General features: G+C 35.3%; 1 protein-coding gene across 2 annotated transcripts in view; it reads right to left on the reverse strand.

The window, feature by feature from the left end:
• Window positions 1–15,940, reverse strand: part of SV2C (synaptic vesicle glycoprotein 2C) — a 267,533-nt gene that overhangs the window by 48,251 nt on the left and 203,342 nt on the right. For both annotated transcript variants that reach the window (XM_031966305.1, XM_031966313.1), the window contains exon 5: window positions 2,528–2,661. In XM_031966305.1, the coding sequence (XP_031822165.1) occupies window positions 2,528–2,661 (134 nt within the window). The remainder of the gene's footprint in view (window positions 1–2,527; window positions 2,662–15,940) is intronic.

A 15,940-nucleotide genomic window follows, 5' to 3' on the forward strand; every position in this document is an offset into this window, starting at 1 on the left:
AAACAGAAGTAAGGGGAGCACTCAAGGGAGAGGATATAGTATAAATGAAGTCATAGGGTCAGAAAAGTGGCTAATGTGTATCAGGGAGGAAAAATAGTACAGTTTGGTCAGAATCTGAAGTATATGGGAAAGAATAATAGTGAGACCAGTTGGAAAATTAGAGTGGTCTAGGGTTGTAAAAAGCCTTGAAAATATGAGGTTAATGAATTTAGACTTTATTGGGCAGGCAATATAAAGTTAACAAAATGTTTCTAGCCCATAAGTGATATGATCAGGTAAGTACATAAGGAATATTATTTTGAGTACATGAAAAGAGAATTGGATAGAGTGGTAACCAGTTAGGAGGCTAATACAGCTGATGAGGTGGGTGGTAATAAGTGGAGCCAATGATAATAGATATTCGGGATATATCTGAAAGATGTTTCAGAGACAGACTTGCCAGAACTTAATAATTAGACATGGCAGATGAAGATGAGGGGAGAGTCGAGATAACAGATTTTACACATTGGTGATAGGATAAGTATGATGCCATAGATAAATAGAGAAGTCAAAAGGAGTTACTAATTTGAAGTGAAAGCTGAAGAGTTCCTGTATTGGACATGTTGAGTGTTAGGTGCTATAAGAACTCTAAGTGAAAATGTCTAATAATCAGTTAGAAATGTAGGCCTGGGAAAGAAGTAATAAGAGCCAGCATTTTACAAGGTTTGTGAAACATATATTATTTGATCTTCACAACAATCTTGTGAGGTAGGTGAAATTATTTCTCCATCTTACAGATGTGGAAACTAAAAATGGAAGATGTAAAATAACTTGCCTAGAGTCACAAGTAGATACCCAAGGCAGGATTCGAATCTAGTTTTTCCTGGTTCCAAGTCTGCATTATATCCTTGGTACCATTAAAACAATAAAAGTTTACAAGGTGCTTTATATCTCAGAACATCTCAGAACAGCATAACAATCCTACAAATAAGAACTATAGATTTTTTTTTACATATGAGTAAACTGAGGCTCAGGCATATTAAATGACTTTTTTTTTTTTTGTCACATAGCTAGTATGTCTTTCCCAAATTGAAGTCCAATGTTCCTTATCACTAATACCGATGCTTAAGGTATGGTCATGTTTGTGTGAGGGGTGGAAAATGGAGTGGAGATATAAGTTCTGGGAGGGGAGTAGGCTGAACTATGAGGCCTGTTGGATAGTTGATGAGAATGTTGGTGAATATTGATGAGAATAGTAGCAGACTATATGTAAAAGATGGAGTAGAAGATTAAGGGAAAATTTTGAGTTAGAGAAGGGGAGGTTGCAAGAAATATTCAGGGTTATATAGGGAAGGTAAAAGAGTGACCTAGAGATGAGTAGCTGCAATCATCTAATTACATGAAATTAAAAGGAGGAAAGATTGTGAAGGATAATAACAGAGGAAGAAATATATATATATATAACAGGGAAGTGATAGGCTCAAGGTACAGAATGAGGTATATGAAAATGTTTTCTTTGACTATGCATAGTTGTTATAAAAGTGAGGAATTGAAGGCAGCTAGGTAGTACAGTGGATAGAGCACCAGCCTTGAAATTAGGAAGACCTGAATTCAAATATGACTTCAGACACTTAACACTTCCTAGCTGTATGACCCTGGGCAAGTTACTTAACCCCAATTGCCTCAACCAAAAAAAAAAAACAAAAAACGAGGAATTGGAAGTAAAGTGATTATTCCTCCTGGCTCTGAAGTTCAGGATAAATGAGAAGAAAAGTAGTGGCCTTTGGAGAGAGTGGCAAGAGGAATATGGTACTCAAAGAGAAGCTTGTTAAAATGTAAGCTCCTGGAGTGCAGGAATGGGTTCATTTTTCTCTTTTTATTGCCATTGTCTAGCATAGCACCTAGCATATAATAGTGTTTTTTAAAATAAGAAATATAATTTTTTTAGATTTCATTTTCCTAAATACATGCAAAGATAGTTTTCAACAATCGCTTTTGCAAAACCTTTGTTCCAGATTTTTCTCCCTTTCTTCCCCCTTTCCCTCCTGGAGATTATTTGATCCCAAATAATCCAATACGGGCTAAATATGTGCTATTCTCTAAACACATTTCCATATAATAAGTGTTTTAAAATGCTAGTTTTGAATAGAGTTTGAGTTCCAAAGTACATAGCAGAAGGGAAATAAAAGACTGGTGCTTATCTAAATAGAATGAGAGATGGGAAAGAAATAGGAGCCATTTAGGCTGATAAAACTTAGTGATGGATATCATGTAGTTCTATACGTTGGAAGGAATACACAGGAGAGATATATTTGCCTGAGCAAAGTGGGAAAGAGCAAAGAAATCCAATATAACTAGGCTTTCATTGATGGACTTGGAAACCTATAGATAAACACTCCCAATTTTTAACAAACCAACATAAAAGTAAATTTTGGGACTATAGTTGATTCAAGAGTTAGTTGAAGACTGAATCTATTTCTGCACATTGACTGTAACAATTCAACATATTCAGTAATAACAGTAGCCAGAAACAACAATGATGTTTTACCTCCAACAAGAACCTTGGGCTTTCCGGCATGAAAGTGAGGGCCACCACAGAGGAGACACAAGGGAGAGCACAGACAATCACGAAGACCCGCCAGCTGTGAAACTGATAGGCAGAACCCATGCTAAAGCTCCATCCTACAAAGGAAGAAAGGCAAAAGTGAGGATCACACTCTTTTCCCTTGGCTTGCTGGAAGCCATATGCACAGGGAAAGAAGGGATCAGGTGCTGAGCATTTTTGGGGAGCAGAGTCAAGTGCATCCCTATGTATACCATGTGCTCATCAACGTCAGAACTGATGATCTGCTTTGTCATTATTCACAGCGGCCCCACTCCCACCAAGTTTACCCACATAGATTGATCAGGAGTGGGCACAGCACAAATCAAGAAGACAGAGGTCTGAGTGGAAATCTCTAGTGGTTGGAAATCAGTACCCATACCCTAAAGGCAAATATGAATTAAATTGTTTTTTCCTTAATTATGTATATTCTGCATTTTTTCCTGCTAAGCAAATATACACACACCTATAAATTAGAAAGGTAGGTAGGATCTATTATCTATATTTTTTATTATAATAAAAACATATATAATGAGATTTACAAAGAGAAATTTCTTCAGAACCCAAAGGGAAATCATTGTTGTTGAGTTGTGTCTGACTTTCTGTGACCTCATTTAGGATTTTCTGAGTTAAGATAATGGAATGGTTTGGCATTTTCTTCTCCAGCTCATTTTACAGTCAAAGAAACTGAGGCAAACAGGATTAAATGTCTTGCCCAGGGTCATACAGCTAATAAGAACATGAGGGGTGGAGAACTCAGGTCCTTTTGACTCCAGGTCCAGTGCTATATCCCACTTAACTGCCCATCAGTTGGGTAAGCTATCCGAGAAAATGGTAAAAGCAATATTAAGACACGGTTATATATGAGAATTAAAGAGGTATACCACCTCTAATTGGGAACTTGGAGGAGTTTTTATAGAGACATGAATGAGGTAAGATCTTAATTAATAGACATGCTTGACATTTAGATATCATTTTAACAATATCAACCAAATAATCCACATGCAATCCCTAGTCATCTAACTAATAATTTTCAGTTTTATAGAAGCAAAGAGAGATATTTGAAGTGCCATAACTTCCTCAAGGTTACCAAGTTAGAGTTATAAATCAATTTTTTCCCTTGTAGTTTTACAGATGGTCTCAGTTGCAGTTATTCCAGATGGGAATTTATTGTTTAACAGCTGTCCAAACATCAATGGAATTATGATGTATTCATCTTGTAAAAACAAAGTTTTTATGAGAATCTATAATGTTTGGCTCAAGATACTGAAATCTAATGAATTCAGTTTCAAACCTTACAAATGGGTAACTGCTCTGAATGTTTTAAAAAGCAAAAATGTCAATATTCTCCAATTTCTAAAAACCAGAAGGAATCACAAGATGGAACATTGGGGTCTCATAGATAATTTTTTATGCTCATTTATATACAAGCCCAGAACACTGAAAGAAAAGAAAAAAAAGAGTTCCTTTAATTGGAAAAAATAAACAAAAAAAGTCTTGAATTTCCTGAACTGAGAAAATCTGTCTTAAATTTCAGACTACAGAGGATTACCTAATCATTAATCTGGAAGATTTGAAGTACAAGGAAGGGGTGGACAGAGAGGAAAGGTGAAGAAAAAAGAAAAAAACACTGCTAAAAGAACATTGCTCTTCATCCTGTGAAAATGAGTTCAGAAAATCCAACAGGAGAATCTAGCACCAAGGAAAGGAGAAAGGCAGCATTGTATAATAGATAGAGCAAAGAACCTGTTTGTAGTCTAAGATTTACAAATGGTTTATAAAGTGATTTAAATATCTCATCATTCATTCAAAATTTCCTGAAAATCCAAAGGGTTATTGAAACTATAATAAGATTAATGGATACAATGATCCTAAAGAAGAAAAAAAATTTGTACTCATGAAACTTTTAATGTAATTTAGAACAGAAAAAGAGAAAAAAAAACCTCAAGGGAGACATCTATTCAAAGGAAAATACTATATTGAAATAAAATTAGGTATAGTAGGATCACAGTAGATAAACTATTCAACTTGAATTCAAGAAGCCCTAGGTATATAGTATTTGTGTCACTCTGGGGAAGTCACTTATTAACCTCTCAGTGTACTAGGCAATGTCTTATGATTGGGAGTTGTGTGGTAGGTGCCCATCAGCATTGGGAGAGGGTATTAACTCATCTGGGAGTTAATCTACATCAAAGAAATCATAGGTCAACTTTTTGAGTTTGGGTACCCAATAAAACTCTTCTTAAAGTTCCAGGATTGATTTGGTTAAGCAAAGGGGAAAGCAAGAAGGCAAAGTGAATCTCAGCATTGTGGTTATGGCCACAACAGCACTGAAGGAATTAGTTTCTAGGAATAATTGGGGGAATTGTAGTTATTGGAAAGATAAAACCTGAAGATGGTGCAGAATTGGGAAGTCATCTGCAATTGCTGATCCCTTTCTACCTGAAGGGGGTATCCTTATTGCCTTGCAGTTTAATCCTTCTCAGTCCCTCATCAGTCCCTTCTCTCCCACTCTCAACCCCTTTTGCCACTAATGTAATGGCTCTCAGCCTCTTGGTTAAGCACAACCATTTATTTAGAATGTACAGATATGACCTCTTGTCAGTAGCAAACAGAAACACAAAAATAATTGTATATATGTTAATTATTTGATTTATGTTTTGGGAAAGATAGTAATAAAAAGCTTCCTCTACATCTCTCAGAACACCTTCCTTATAAGGATGTTAAGAGAAGTAATTTAATTAAGTAAACTTAAAAAAAATCAGAACTAGCTTTTCAGTGAAGATACAAAGAACCAGTTTCTCTCAAATGTTCTTGCCTATCCTTGAGGCCGATGTTACTCTTCCAGTTCATTAGAAAACTCTTTGGCATAATTACTGAATTTGGGCCAATGTGCCTTTTGGTGATTATAGGTTAGGGCATTGCAGCAAACTTAAATGATGGATAAAATAAGTACTCAGCAAATCTTCTTGTCTTCTTTTAGGCTGTTAGCTTGGGTCCAATAATCTTAATTTAGTGTGTCTGAAAAGTTTCTGTTGCCTCAATACCAGAAGGTCTGAATTAGTAGAATTGATAGAACTGATCATAGCTTAAAAAGCCAAGAAATACTATAGCCTATCTGTAATGGCACCTGGAATCATTAGTAGTTTTCTACCTATAGCATTTTTTCCTGGTTAGGTTACAGAGAGACATGGATTTGATGCTTGCATTCAAATGAATTATAATTATTTTCATTTCAAGAATTTTATGATGTCCTTGTGTTAATTGGAGATAGCTTAGGTGTCATGAAGCATGAGGTGGGAAAACCTTTCTTAGAAGATAAGAATCATTTGTGTTAGGTCTTGGAAGGTCACAGCACACAACAATGGGTTAATGAATGCTCCCGAATGGCTATTGAGATTAATGATAGAGAGATCTTGAAAATTCACTGAGCACCTCTGATAAGATAGACATTCCACCAAGCAGTGTTCAGTACTTGAAAAGCTTTCCGAAAGCTTTTAATGTTCAGCTGGGTCATGAAGTAAAAGACAAAGAAGAAATGACTTTTTTTTAAAAGGGAGCTTTTTATTACTATCCTTCTCAAGACATAAAGTGTCATAAAATTGAAATGCTATTTTTCTGGATTAAGACAAGGAAAAAGAAGGGACAGAGTGAGAAAGAAAAACTAAAGTCACCCAACATGCAGCTGCCTATTTTAGTGTCTTGCACAGTATAAGTGTTTAATAAAGGCTTGATGCTGTAGCTAGTGATGAATACTTAGACTGTCAAACTATTACATTTTCTGAATGGCTAAGCATGCATTTGACAGATGGACAAGATGAAAATTACAAACACAGAGAAAGAGCAGGGCTATAACCAAGGTTATTCTTTGATATCAGCATGATACCTTTTTGCCTCCCCTCCTACCTCAGCCCCCCCCCCCCAAAAAAAAAAGAGGGAGTAGGATGGTGCTGATGGATCATTCCTTTAAAGATGATGGTTTGATTTCTCTTTTTTATATAATTAAAATAATCACTAAAATGTCACTTCATGTAATTCCTTTCTGAACTATGCATATTCAATGCAAGAAAAGACTTTAGTAAACTATTATAGAAAACAGTTCTCAGTAATTGGCTTTACATTAATTAAAGAGTCAAATGGTAAAGGCTTTTTGTCAACTTATAGCCAGCTTCCATAGCTAAAGGAAAATTGTCTTTTACCTCTCTGATAGAGTCCTATTGTAGACAGCCAATGCAATGTAAAGATAAAAGTATTAGATAAAGAGACAGAAGTCTTGGGTACTGATCCCTGCTTTGACTCATTTTAGCCATGCAACTTTGGGTAAAGCATTGAATATAAATTTCAATCTTCTCTTCTATAAAATATGCATAATATTCATTCTGCCCAAGTCGTAGGATGGTTGTAATATAAGATGATTATCAGATAATGTATATGAAAATGCTTTTAAAACTCTAGAGAACAAGGAGAAGGAAGAGGAGAAAGAGAAGGAGAAGGAGAAAGAGGAGGAGAAGAAGAAAGAGGAGGAGGAGGAGAAAAAAAGAAAGAAGAGCAAGAGAATTAACATTTATGAAGTGCTTTAAGGGCTGCAATACACTGTACATAAGGTTTGCAATACACACATGTACATATATACACACAAAATCTCATTGGATAAGGTGAGGAAGTAGGAGGAAGAGAAAGGTGAAGGTCACCATGTTAGACATTATAAATTAGTCATTCTATAGCAGAAGGGAACCAATTGATGAAATTATGGAACCTTGTAGAAGAGAAAGAGCAAGACTCAAGAGGAGAAAGGAGGATCAAAGAGATGAGGGAAGTAGGTCAATGTAATGCTGCTCAGTGCAGTAAAAGCCCATCTCTTTTATATCAATACTCTACCAGTGATATGAAATGATTCTGAATAGGAAAAACCATGGTTTTGGAAGAAACAAAATTACAGATAATGCAAAAGGCAATGGAAAAATGTATGGTGGGTCAAAGTAGAATACAGTATTTACCTCTGAGGACTATAGAAGAGGGAAATAATTGCTCTGATAAGAGTTAGAATTTATATAATTTCTACTATATGCTAGGAAAAATGCTAAGCACTTTATACTTTACATATATTATCTCATTTGATCCTCACAACAATCCTGGGAAATGGGTTTTATTTTATAGCTGAGGAAACTGAGGCAGATAGAAGTTAAGTGACTTGTCATGCAACTAATAAATGTTTAAGACTGAATTTGAACTCAGGTTTTCATGATTCCAGGCAATCTCTGTCTTTTGGATCACCTCGCTGAAGCAAATGCTATCATCAAGGACATATACAACCTGTAAAGAAGGTAGAGTTGACCTTTGGGGAGAATGTGACATGAAAAAATCTGTGGACTACATTGGCCCGTTGGAGATTTGCTCATATAATCACTCATTCATTTAGCATTTATTAAATAACTACTGTGTGCAGATAGCATTATACATAAAATAATGGTTCTTGTCTTTATGGAGTCATTTCTAGTAGAGACATATCAAAAGTCTTAGGAAGGTCTAGTATTTTGGGTGGATTTTGGAAGTCAAGAAAGGATTGCAATTTGCATCAAGGAAGATATAGCAATCATATAGCAATCACTTTTACATGATATTCTCTTTTCTCACAACAACCCTATGATGTATCCACACAGGAGACATCATAGATTTAGTTAATAATATTTAATCTTGATAAAGTGTTTTCTTCATGACCATCTTTAAAGTAAGTAGTAAAAGCTTTTGTAGAGGGGAATATTTGCTGTATAAACTGTTATTCAGACTGTATAAATTGTTGTATAAAAGGCATAGAGGAGGAAACTGAATCAATAGTTGTGACTTTTCATAGCTAGTAAGTGATGGAAGAAAGATTCAAAACCAAATTTTATGACCCTGATTGCTCCATTGATTACTCTGCCCACTGTTCTAGCCTACCTATATTATAGAAAAAAATAAGGGATTGTTATAATGAAACAGTTTGGCTTCAATAATAAAGACTCTGAAGTCTTTTTCTGGCCCTACTGATAACTTTCTGGTGCCTCAAGTTTTTCAACTCAGCTATCTCTGAGATTTGATTAGTTAAGGGGCTAAGGCTTGACTTATTCATGAAGCTTTCCAGTCTATCTGGTCCATAAAAGTCCAGCCCTGGAGAAGATGGTACCTCTCAGACATGGTGGATGTCATACTGTTACTATACTATAAACAATCTGCTGACCAAATGCATTTTCATGTTAGGATGAATGGAGTAATTCCGGATAATTGATTCTATATCCATGCTGAGCATCCTTTCTATTCTATAGCAAAGTAAATCAATTCCTCAAGTATCTAATTTTTTTCCCTATCCTGAAATATGAAGCATCAGGCCTGAAACCCAACTTAGAACAATCAGAACAATTAATCAGTAAAAATGAATAATGGTGCCTATGAAACACCATAGCATCATGTCTTAAAAGCATAAAGTATTCATTTATTTATCCTTTCCTTCCTTCCTTCCTTCCTTCCTTCCTTCCTTCCTTCCTTCCTTCCTTCCTTCCTTCCTTCCTTTCGATCAGAGTTCTAAAGAAAAATCTTAAATGTCATATGGGAAAGTCTAAGGAGAGGAATCATTACTCATGTATTGTTCTCATTCCTGAGACCATGGGTCAACCAAAATCCTCTGTGGAAAATGAATACAGATATTTTTGTTGTTAATATACTCAAATAATCAACACATGTGAGGGAGTTAGAGAAATCAGAGGAACTCTTTTTCTGTAGAAATAACAGCTTTTTCTCTCAACACAATCATCAGTTTAAAATAGTTACAAATATTCAGCATCAAATATTAATCCCTGGTGAGAACTGGAACGGTAATACAGCCAGTTAGTCTGAGATATGGACAGGTCTTAACCAAATACAGCTGTATAATCTCTTTTGAAGATACCAGCAGGCTCCTTATGCTTTTTGCTTTAATTCACAGAATATATGGCAGTCATTTAAAAAGAGTGGTTATCTTTTTCTTTTTATGGTGGATTGAACCTTTGTGGGAAATTACAACAGAGAGAGAGACTTTGAAAACTTGGAGATAAGATGGGTGGAATTTTAGTTGTAACCTATATTTAATGTTAATTCATTCTCTTTGTGATAGTTTAGTGTAGTGACCCCTGATTATCATGGTTCATGTATATCAATAGTAAGGTGTTAGAACTTCCTTTGGTGGTTTCCAGGTCATATTTCCATACATAGTGTTTTAGCCTATGATAGCAATCCTATTTAAATTCTTTATTATAAAGAGCAGTTCTAGGAACCACATAAAAATATAAAATACTGCTGATTGTTGTGCAGAACAGCCTAAATAGATTTACATAGTAGAGAATCTGTCTGGTACAAGTAAACATGCCTTCATTAATGGTTCAATCCAACCTGAATTCATAGCTCTGGGGGTGAAGACTAATTCTCAAACTGATTACACTAATCATCTATCAGTAGGATAATAACAAAATAACAAGCAGCAATTTGAACTTTTCTTCTTGATCACAAAATATTGTAGATATTTATTTCCCATTTCCACAGTTTCAGTAATTCCATTCTAAGCATCGACAATGAGGGACAAACCAAGGAAACTGAACAAGTATATCTCAGTCTCCCAAGTATTTTTTCTCATCTTGCCCATCAGCCCCAAGAACATCTTCAATCTATAGTCTAGACAATTTGATTTTCTGGTCTCCTGAATACTTTTGTAATTCAGAAAGTACATTGGCTTATTTTTTCTGGGTCATTTAGAGATGAAATTTCTTCAACAAGTGGGACTGAAGATGAAAAGTGACTGATGGTAACCTTTCCAGGGTTATTTATTACTTTCAGCATACAAGACATTCATCCAAGCATGAAGCTCCCAGTACCCCACTGACTAAAAAAATGTTCAAATATTTGAAAAAAGCAGACAGTAAAAAGATGTACATTTTAAAACTAAACTCCGCTGGAAATTTCTTTTATATTCAAAGATACATAGGTTTTAGGGAATGTCATATTTCTGGTATTATGGCAAGGTAGGATGTTTACAATATTTCTAGCCAGAAAAAAATTATTTGGGGAATAGGAGTTCTCCATAACAATATATGTTACCAAAATATCCTCTGGGATATATGAGTTGTAATTATAAAGCAGTTAGTTTGGTTCCATAATCCATAACAAAAAATCTATTTCTTTAATTTATAGCAAAATATATACTTGTGTATTCTTACATATATGTACATACTATATACTCATAGACATGTAAACACACATACACACATATATGTTAAAAATACAAGAACTAATTGTAGACTAATATTCAGTGGATAGAGAAATGAAGCTAATGTCAGGTTGACCTTAGTTCAAATCCAATCTCAGATACTTGGGTGTGTAACTGGGCAAGTCATCCTTCTTGATTTCTCTGTGGCATTTGGTATTTTTGATCATCTTTTTATCCTTTTTGTCTGCTTTCCTAGTTTTTTAATTCATGTTATACCCACTGAGTATAAAAATTCTTCAGGAATTTTTAATGCTTCGTCTTCTCTTTTCTGTTCTATATTATTTCACTTGGTCATCTCCTCAGCTCTCATAGCTTCAGTTATTATATTTGTATAGATAAATCACAGATTTGTTGTTGTTTAGTCATTCATTCCATCATGCTTGATTCTTTATGAACCCATGAGCGCGAATTTTGCCAGTCCTGTCCATGGGTTTTCTTGGTAAAGGTGCTGGAATGGTTTGCCATTTCCTATTCCAGTGAATTAAGGACAATAAAGGTAAAAAAGACTTTCCAGGGTGTTCCAACTAGTGTCTGAGGCCATGTTTGATCTCAGGTTTTCGTGACGCCCAAGCCAGTATTTTATTCATTGAGCCACCCAGCTGTTTCTCCACAAAGAACCAGCCTTAATATTTCTTCTGAGCTACAGTTACACAATATCATTTGTATTTTTGCTACCTTGAACTATATGTCCTATAAGTATCACAAACCCAACGTGTCCCAAACAGAACCCATCCTCTTTCCCCTCAAAATTCTTCCCTCTATCAAACTTCCCAGTTCCCAGGCTTGTAACTTCAATGCGAAACTTGACTCCTTACTCTCACACATCCCATCTATCCAGCTAGTTACTATGCTAAATCTTATCACTTTTACTTCTGTCTCATTCTCAACTCACATAGCCATTATTGCATGGACATTTCACATGAATATAACAGAAAAAAAGAGGATTATATTTGAAACTGGAGATATAAATTATGTATATTTTGCTTCCCTTTTAAAAGAATATAATAAATTCAACCTATAGATCTCAAAACTATCCTGTATGTGGTTTTCAAACAAAATTCTAACCTTTATTGTCTTATCATCCCTAGATTGTTTTAAATAAAAAAGATAACTTAAGCACAATGCATTAATTTTTTTTACCAGGCTAAGCTAATGAAATGAAAGATAGAGGTTGGGGAGAATATTCCAAAATGCAAATAACTGATCTTACCCTAAATGACTCATAGGTCTTTATTTTAACTAGGAGCTTTGTAATAATTGTCCATTCTTCAGGTCAAAGTGAGCAAGAAGTAATCAACTAACTCATATCAAGAGGAATAACAATCAAATGGCTATGATCCACTTCTAAGATGGCCATATTTTCTCGTTGGTTTTCTTTCACTGTGATTGTGCTCTTGGGTTCTGACCTGGGTCTCTTTGCTACTTCTTTGCAAAAGCTCTTAGGATACACTTGGAATTGATTCACTGGAGGAAGTCATTTCTCCAGAATTCCCCGGATCATTTTCTCATTCCTTTTCCCAAATAGAAAATATTGACAAAAAACCCTTCCCAGTGATAGCAGAACAATTTTGGTTACTAGTGTAAAGGAGGGTGCAATTCAAATGCAAACACACCCTGGATTTTGTTTTTTAATATTGAGATGGAAACTCAGTTGGGAGTTATTCAACTACAGGAGCAGATTTCTAAGGCTGGCCATCAAACATGCAGTATTTAGATTATCTGAAGCTCTCCTCTAGATCCCATTTCAGGCATATTGTTGGATGGAGTCCAAATCACTTCTACTCTTTCCTGATTTATGATTCAGCAAGAAAGATACAAATGCTATTTCTCCTTGTTTTTTTTTTCTTTTCCCCTTAAAATGTCATACAGCTACCCAGAGTTAAACTTCACCTTTGCTCTCTAAAAATACCGTCTCCTCTAGTCATTAATCTTGAAATTGGAAAGAGTGTCCAAGTTGCTGCTGCTGTCAGTAGTAACACGTGGTCTCATGGCATTCTGGGAATACTTTTCTTGGGCCAAGACACTACAAAAAACAAACTCCAGAGGGATGGCGTCTGCTATGGTGACAGCATTTCCTCATTCAGCATCCCCTCCTGAACTTAATTTATCAGAAATGCAGTTCCAAGCAACAGATCAGACCATAAATAGAGGTTAGAGTAGATTTCTGATAATTGTGCCAAAAGGAAGATATCTGGAGAGCCATTAATTGAAAGGTCACTTCTTAGCCCTGGAAAAGTGAAATGCATCTCTCTCTTTCAAACAGTGAATGCTTCAATGGAAAAATAATAATCACTACGTTTAAGGATAATTTAATTGAGACACAGAGTAGAGAAAAGAGAACAAAAATTACACTGGCTGTAGAGTCAGAGGACCTGCTTTTAAATTCTGTCCCTGATTCTTATGATTCAGGTACCTATGAGTGAGCCACTTTATACCTGTGGAATACAGTCTTCAAATCTGTAAAATTAGGTAGTTGGTATAAACTCCCTTCTACTACCATATGTGGAATCTCTATGGGTGAGGGAGATGTAACTGAATCTTTTTCATTGATGCATTTAATGTGTATTCCATGAAAGGAAGTGATATTGTACTTAGTCATTTTTTCTGTCATATCTGACTCTTTTTGACCCCTTCGTCATTTTCTTATCAGAAATACTGAAGTGGTTTGCCATTTCCTTCTCCAGCTCATTTTACAGATGAGGAAACTGAGGCAAACAGCATTAAGTGACTTGCTCAGGGTCAAATGGCAATAAGTGTCTGAGGCCTGATTTGAAATCAGAAAAATAAGTCTTCTTGACTCCAGGCTCATGGCTCGGTTCATTGAGCTCCCTAGCTACTCCTTTGTATTTCCAGCACCTTCAAAAGTACTTGATACATAGTAGGTGCTTAATAAATGCAAACATTAAATGACTGCAGGTGGTAGTTGACTAACTAGTTGTATCAAAACTCCTAGAAGAAATGGACTTTAAAATAATCTCACGAGGCTTTCCCCTACTAACCCCAACCCCTCTTCTATTACCCCTTGTTGATTTTTTATGTGCAACAAATTCAAGAAGCAGCTTGAGTGGAAGATTAGGAATTATTGAATTAAAAATTAATAAATTTCTGGGGATATATCAAAAAGAATCTTCTTGTGCTAACCTTATATTGACACTTGAGGGCACTCTGGGAGCATTTGATACTTGTGATAGGGAACATAAGGGTCTGTGGTCAGCTTTAGTAAGATGCTTGAAGAGGTGTTTTTTGTTAGTTTTTATTCACTATCTATCTGTCTGTCTGTCTTTCTGTCTGTCTCTCTCTGTCTCTGTCTCTCTCTCTCTCTCTCTCTCTCTCTCTCTCTCTCTTTAACTACTCAATCTTAACATGTTCCAAAGAAATAAAATTAGGATTATAAGATCATGGATTTACATGTTACAGGTCTGTGGAACCTGGTTTCATGAACTCACAGCATTTGAATGTTCCCAGCATGTCCATGTAGCCTGGATCTCACCTGAGCTTTGAGGTGCAGACTTTTGCAAGATAACCTCATTGGGAATCCCTCTTCCCAGCCCAAGAAACATGAAACCTAGCACATGTGCAGATGAGAATATCAGAAAAAGTATGGGGATAAAAGCTGGACAATGAAACTTGTCATTAAATTCTGGAAAAGGGAGAGGGGAGCATTGCATTTCTGAAGTTTTAAAAATAGGCCCAAGATCTGAGTGATAGTGGAAAGAGCACAGACTTCTCAAACTCCTATCCTTGTATCTCTTCCTTTGACTCAATCCTTCTATAACCATCTCCATCTTCACTGTAACAATGCCACATTTGCTGTTCTCTTAGTTTCTGGTCTCATTTTCCTCTTCACAATCTTAGCCCCATAGTTTTTATATATTATCTGTCACCCTTGACTCCTTTGTTCCTTTGTCATAAGTTCTGACAATCCTCAGATCTAGATTGTCCCCAAAGCTGCTCCCATTTGTATACTGCTGAACATTGTACTTGCTGAACCTACTACAATTTTGTTATTTAATCACTGGTGAATGACAATTGTTTTATTCTTTCCTCATTGATTCTTTATCACATTCTCATAATGCCTGTTCCTTACTTTTAATTCTGCTTTCTTATGTGCCCTAATATTATTTTCTTCACTTAGGAAGAATAATCATAAGCAAAAACTTTCTGATCCTGAAAGGGAAGAAGATTAAAATGAAAAGAAAAGGGAAAGAAAAAAAAAGATCTGGAAACTAAGGGTATTGACTAAGAGTAAAACTAAGAAACTAAAGATATCCATCAACTGGGAAATGGATGAAGAAATGATTTTATATGAATGTGATGAAATATTACTGTTTTGTAAAAAACAGTGATTTATGTATTTAAATTTAAAAGGAATGGAAATAAAAAATCAATATGAAACAAACAGAAATCACGACAATTTCAGAGAATCTTGGGTAGTATAAAAAAAAGAGGAAAGGAAGCAGAAACACAAGAATAATTTATACAATGACCCCAACATTCTAAAGAAAAACAACCATTAAAGATTTAAAGTTCTCTGAACAAAGAAATAATTCACTCCAGAGGAAATATGATAAAGAATTCTACCCATCTCCTGAGAGAGAATTTGAAAGATTGCTAATTACATTCATTTACCATAAATTAGAGACCGAACAAAGGAGACTAAATAAAATTTTTGTTTTAAATAAAAGTGACCAGCTGTTCTTCCAACACTATGATGATAGAACAAAGAAATTAGTATTAAACTACTTGGTGAGAAATTGATCCTAAATAGAGGAAGAAATTCCTAATAATGAGAGAATTTCTTGAGGGTGAAAGTTGCTAATCTTAGTGGGGGTGAAATCCCTTCTCTAGGGGCTTCTAAAAATTGTTTTTGTCCAGAATGATTAGATATGATCTGTCTTAAGAGAGGATTAAAGATGTTCTCTCTAGTTCCCTTTTAGATCTATTATTCCATGAAGTGACAGAGACATTTGAAGGTTATGGAAAGACCCATCAGGGAGCTTCACATACTAAAACTTTTGAGACACCAATTTGCTTCAATATATGCTGGGGCAAAAAGATTCTTCTTCATTTGATGTTTAAAGAAAGGG

Source organism: Sarcophilus harrisii, chromosome 1, assembly GCF_902635505.1.
Source record: "Sarcophilus harrisii chromosome 1, mSarHar1.11, whole genome shotgun sequence".
Lineage (NCBI taxonomy): Eukaryota > Metazoa > Chordata > Mammalia > Dasyuromorphia > Dasyuridae > Sarcophilus > Sarcophilus harrisii.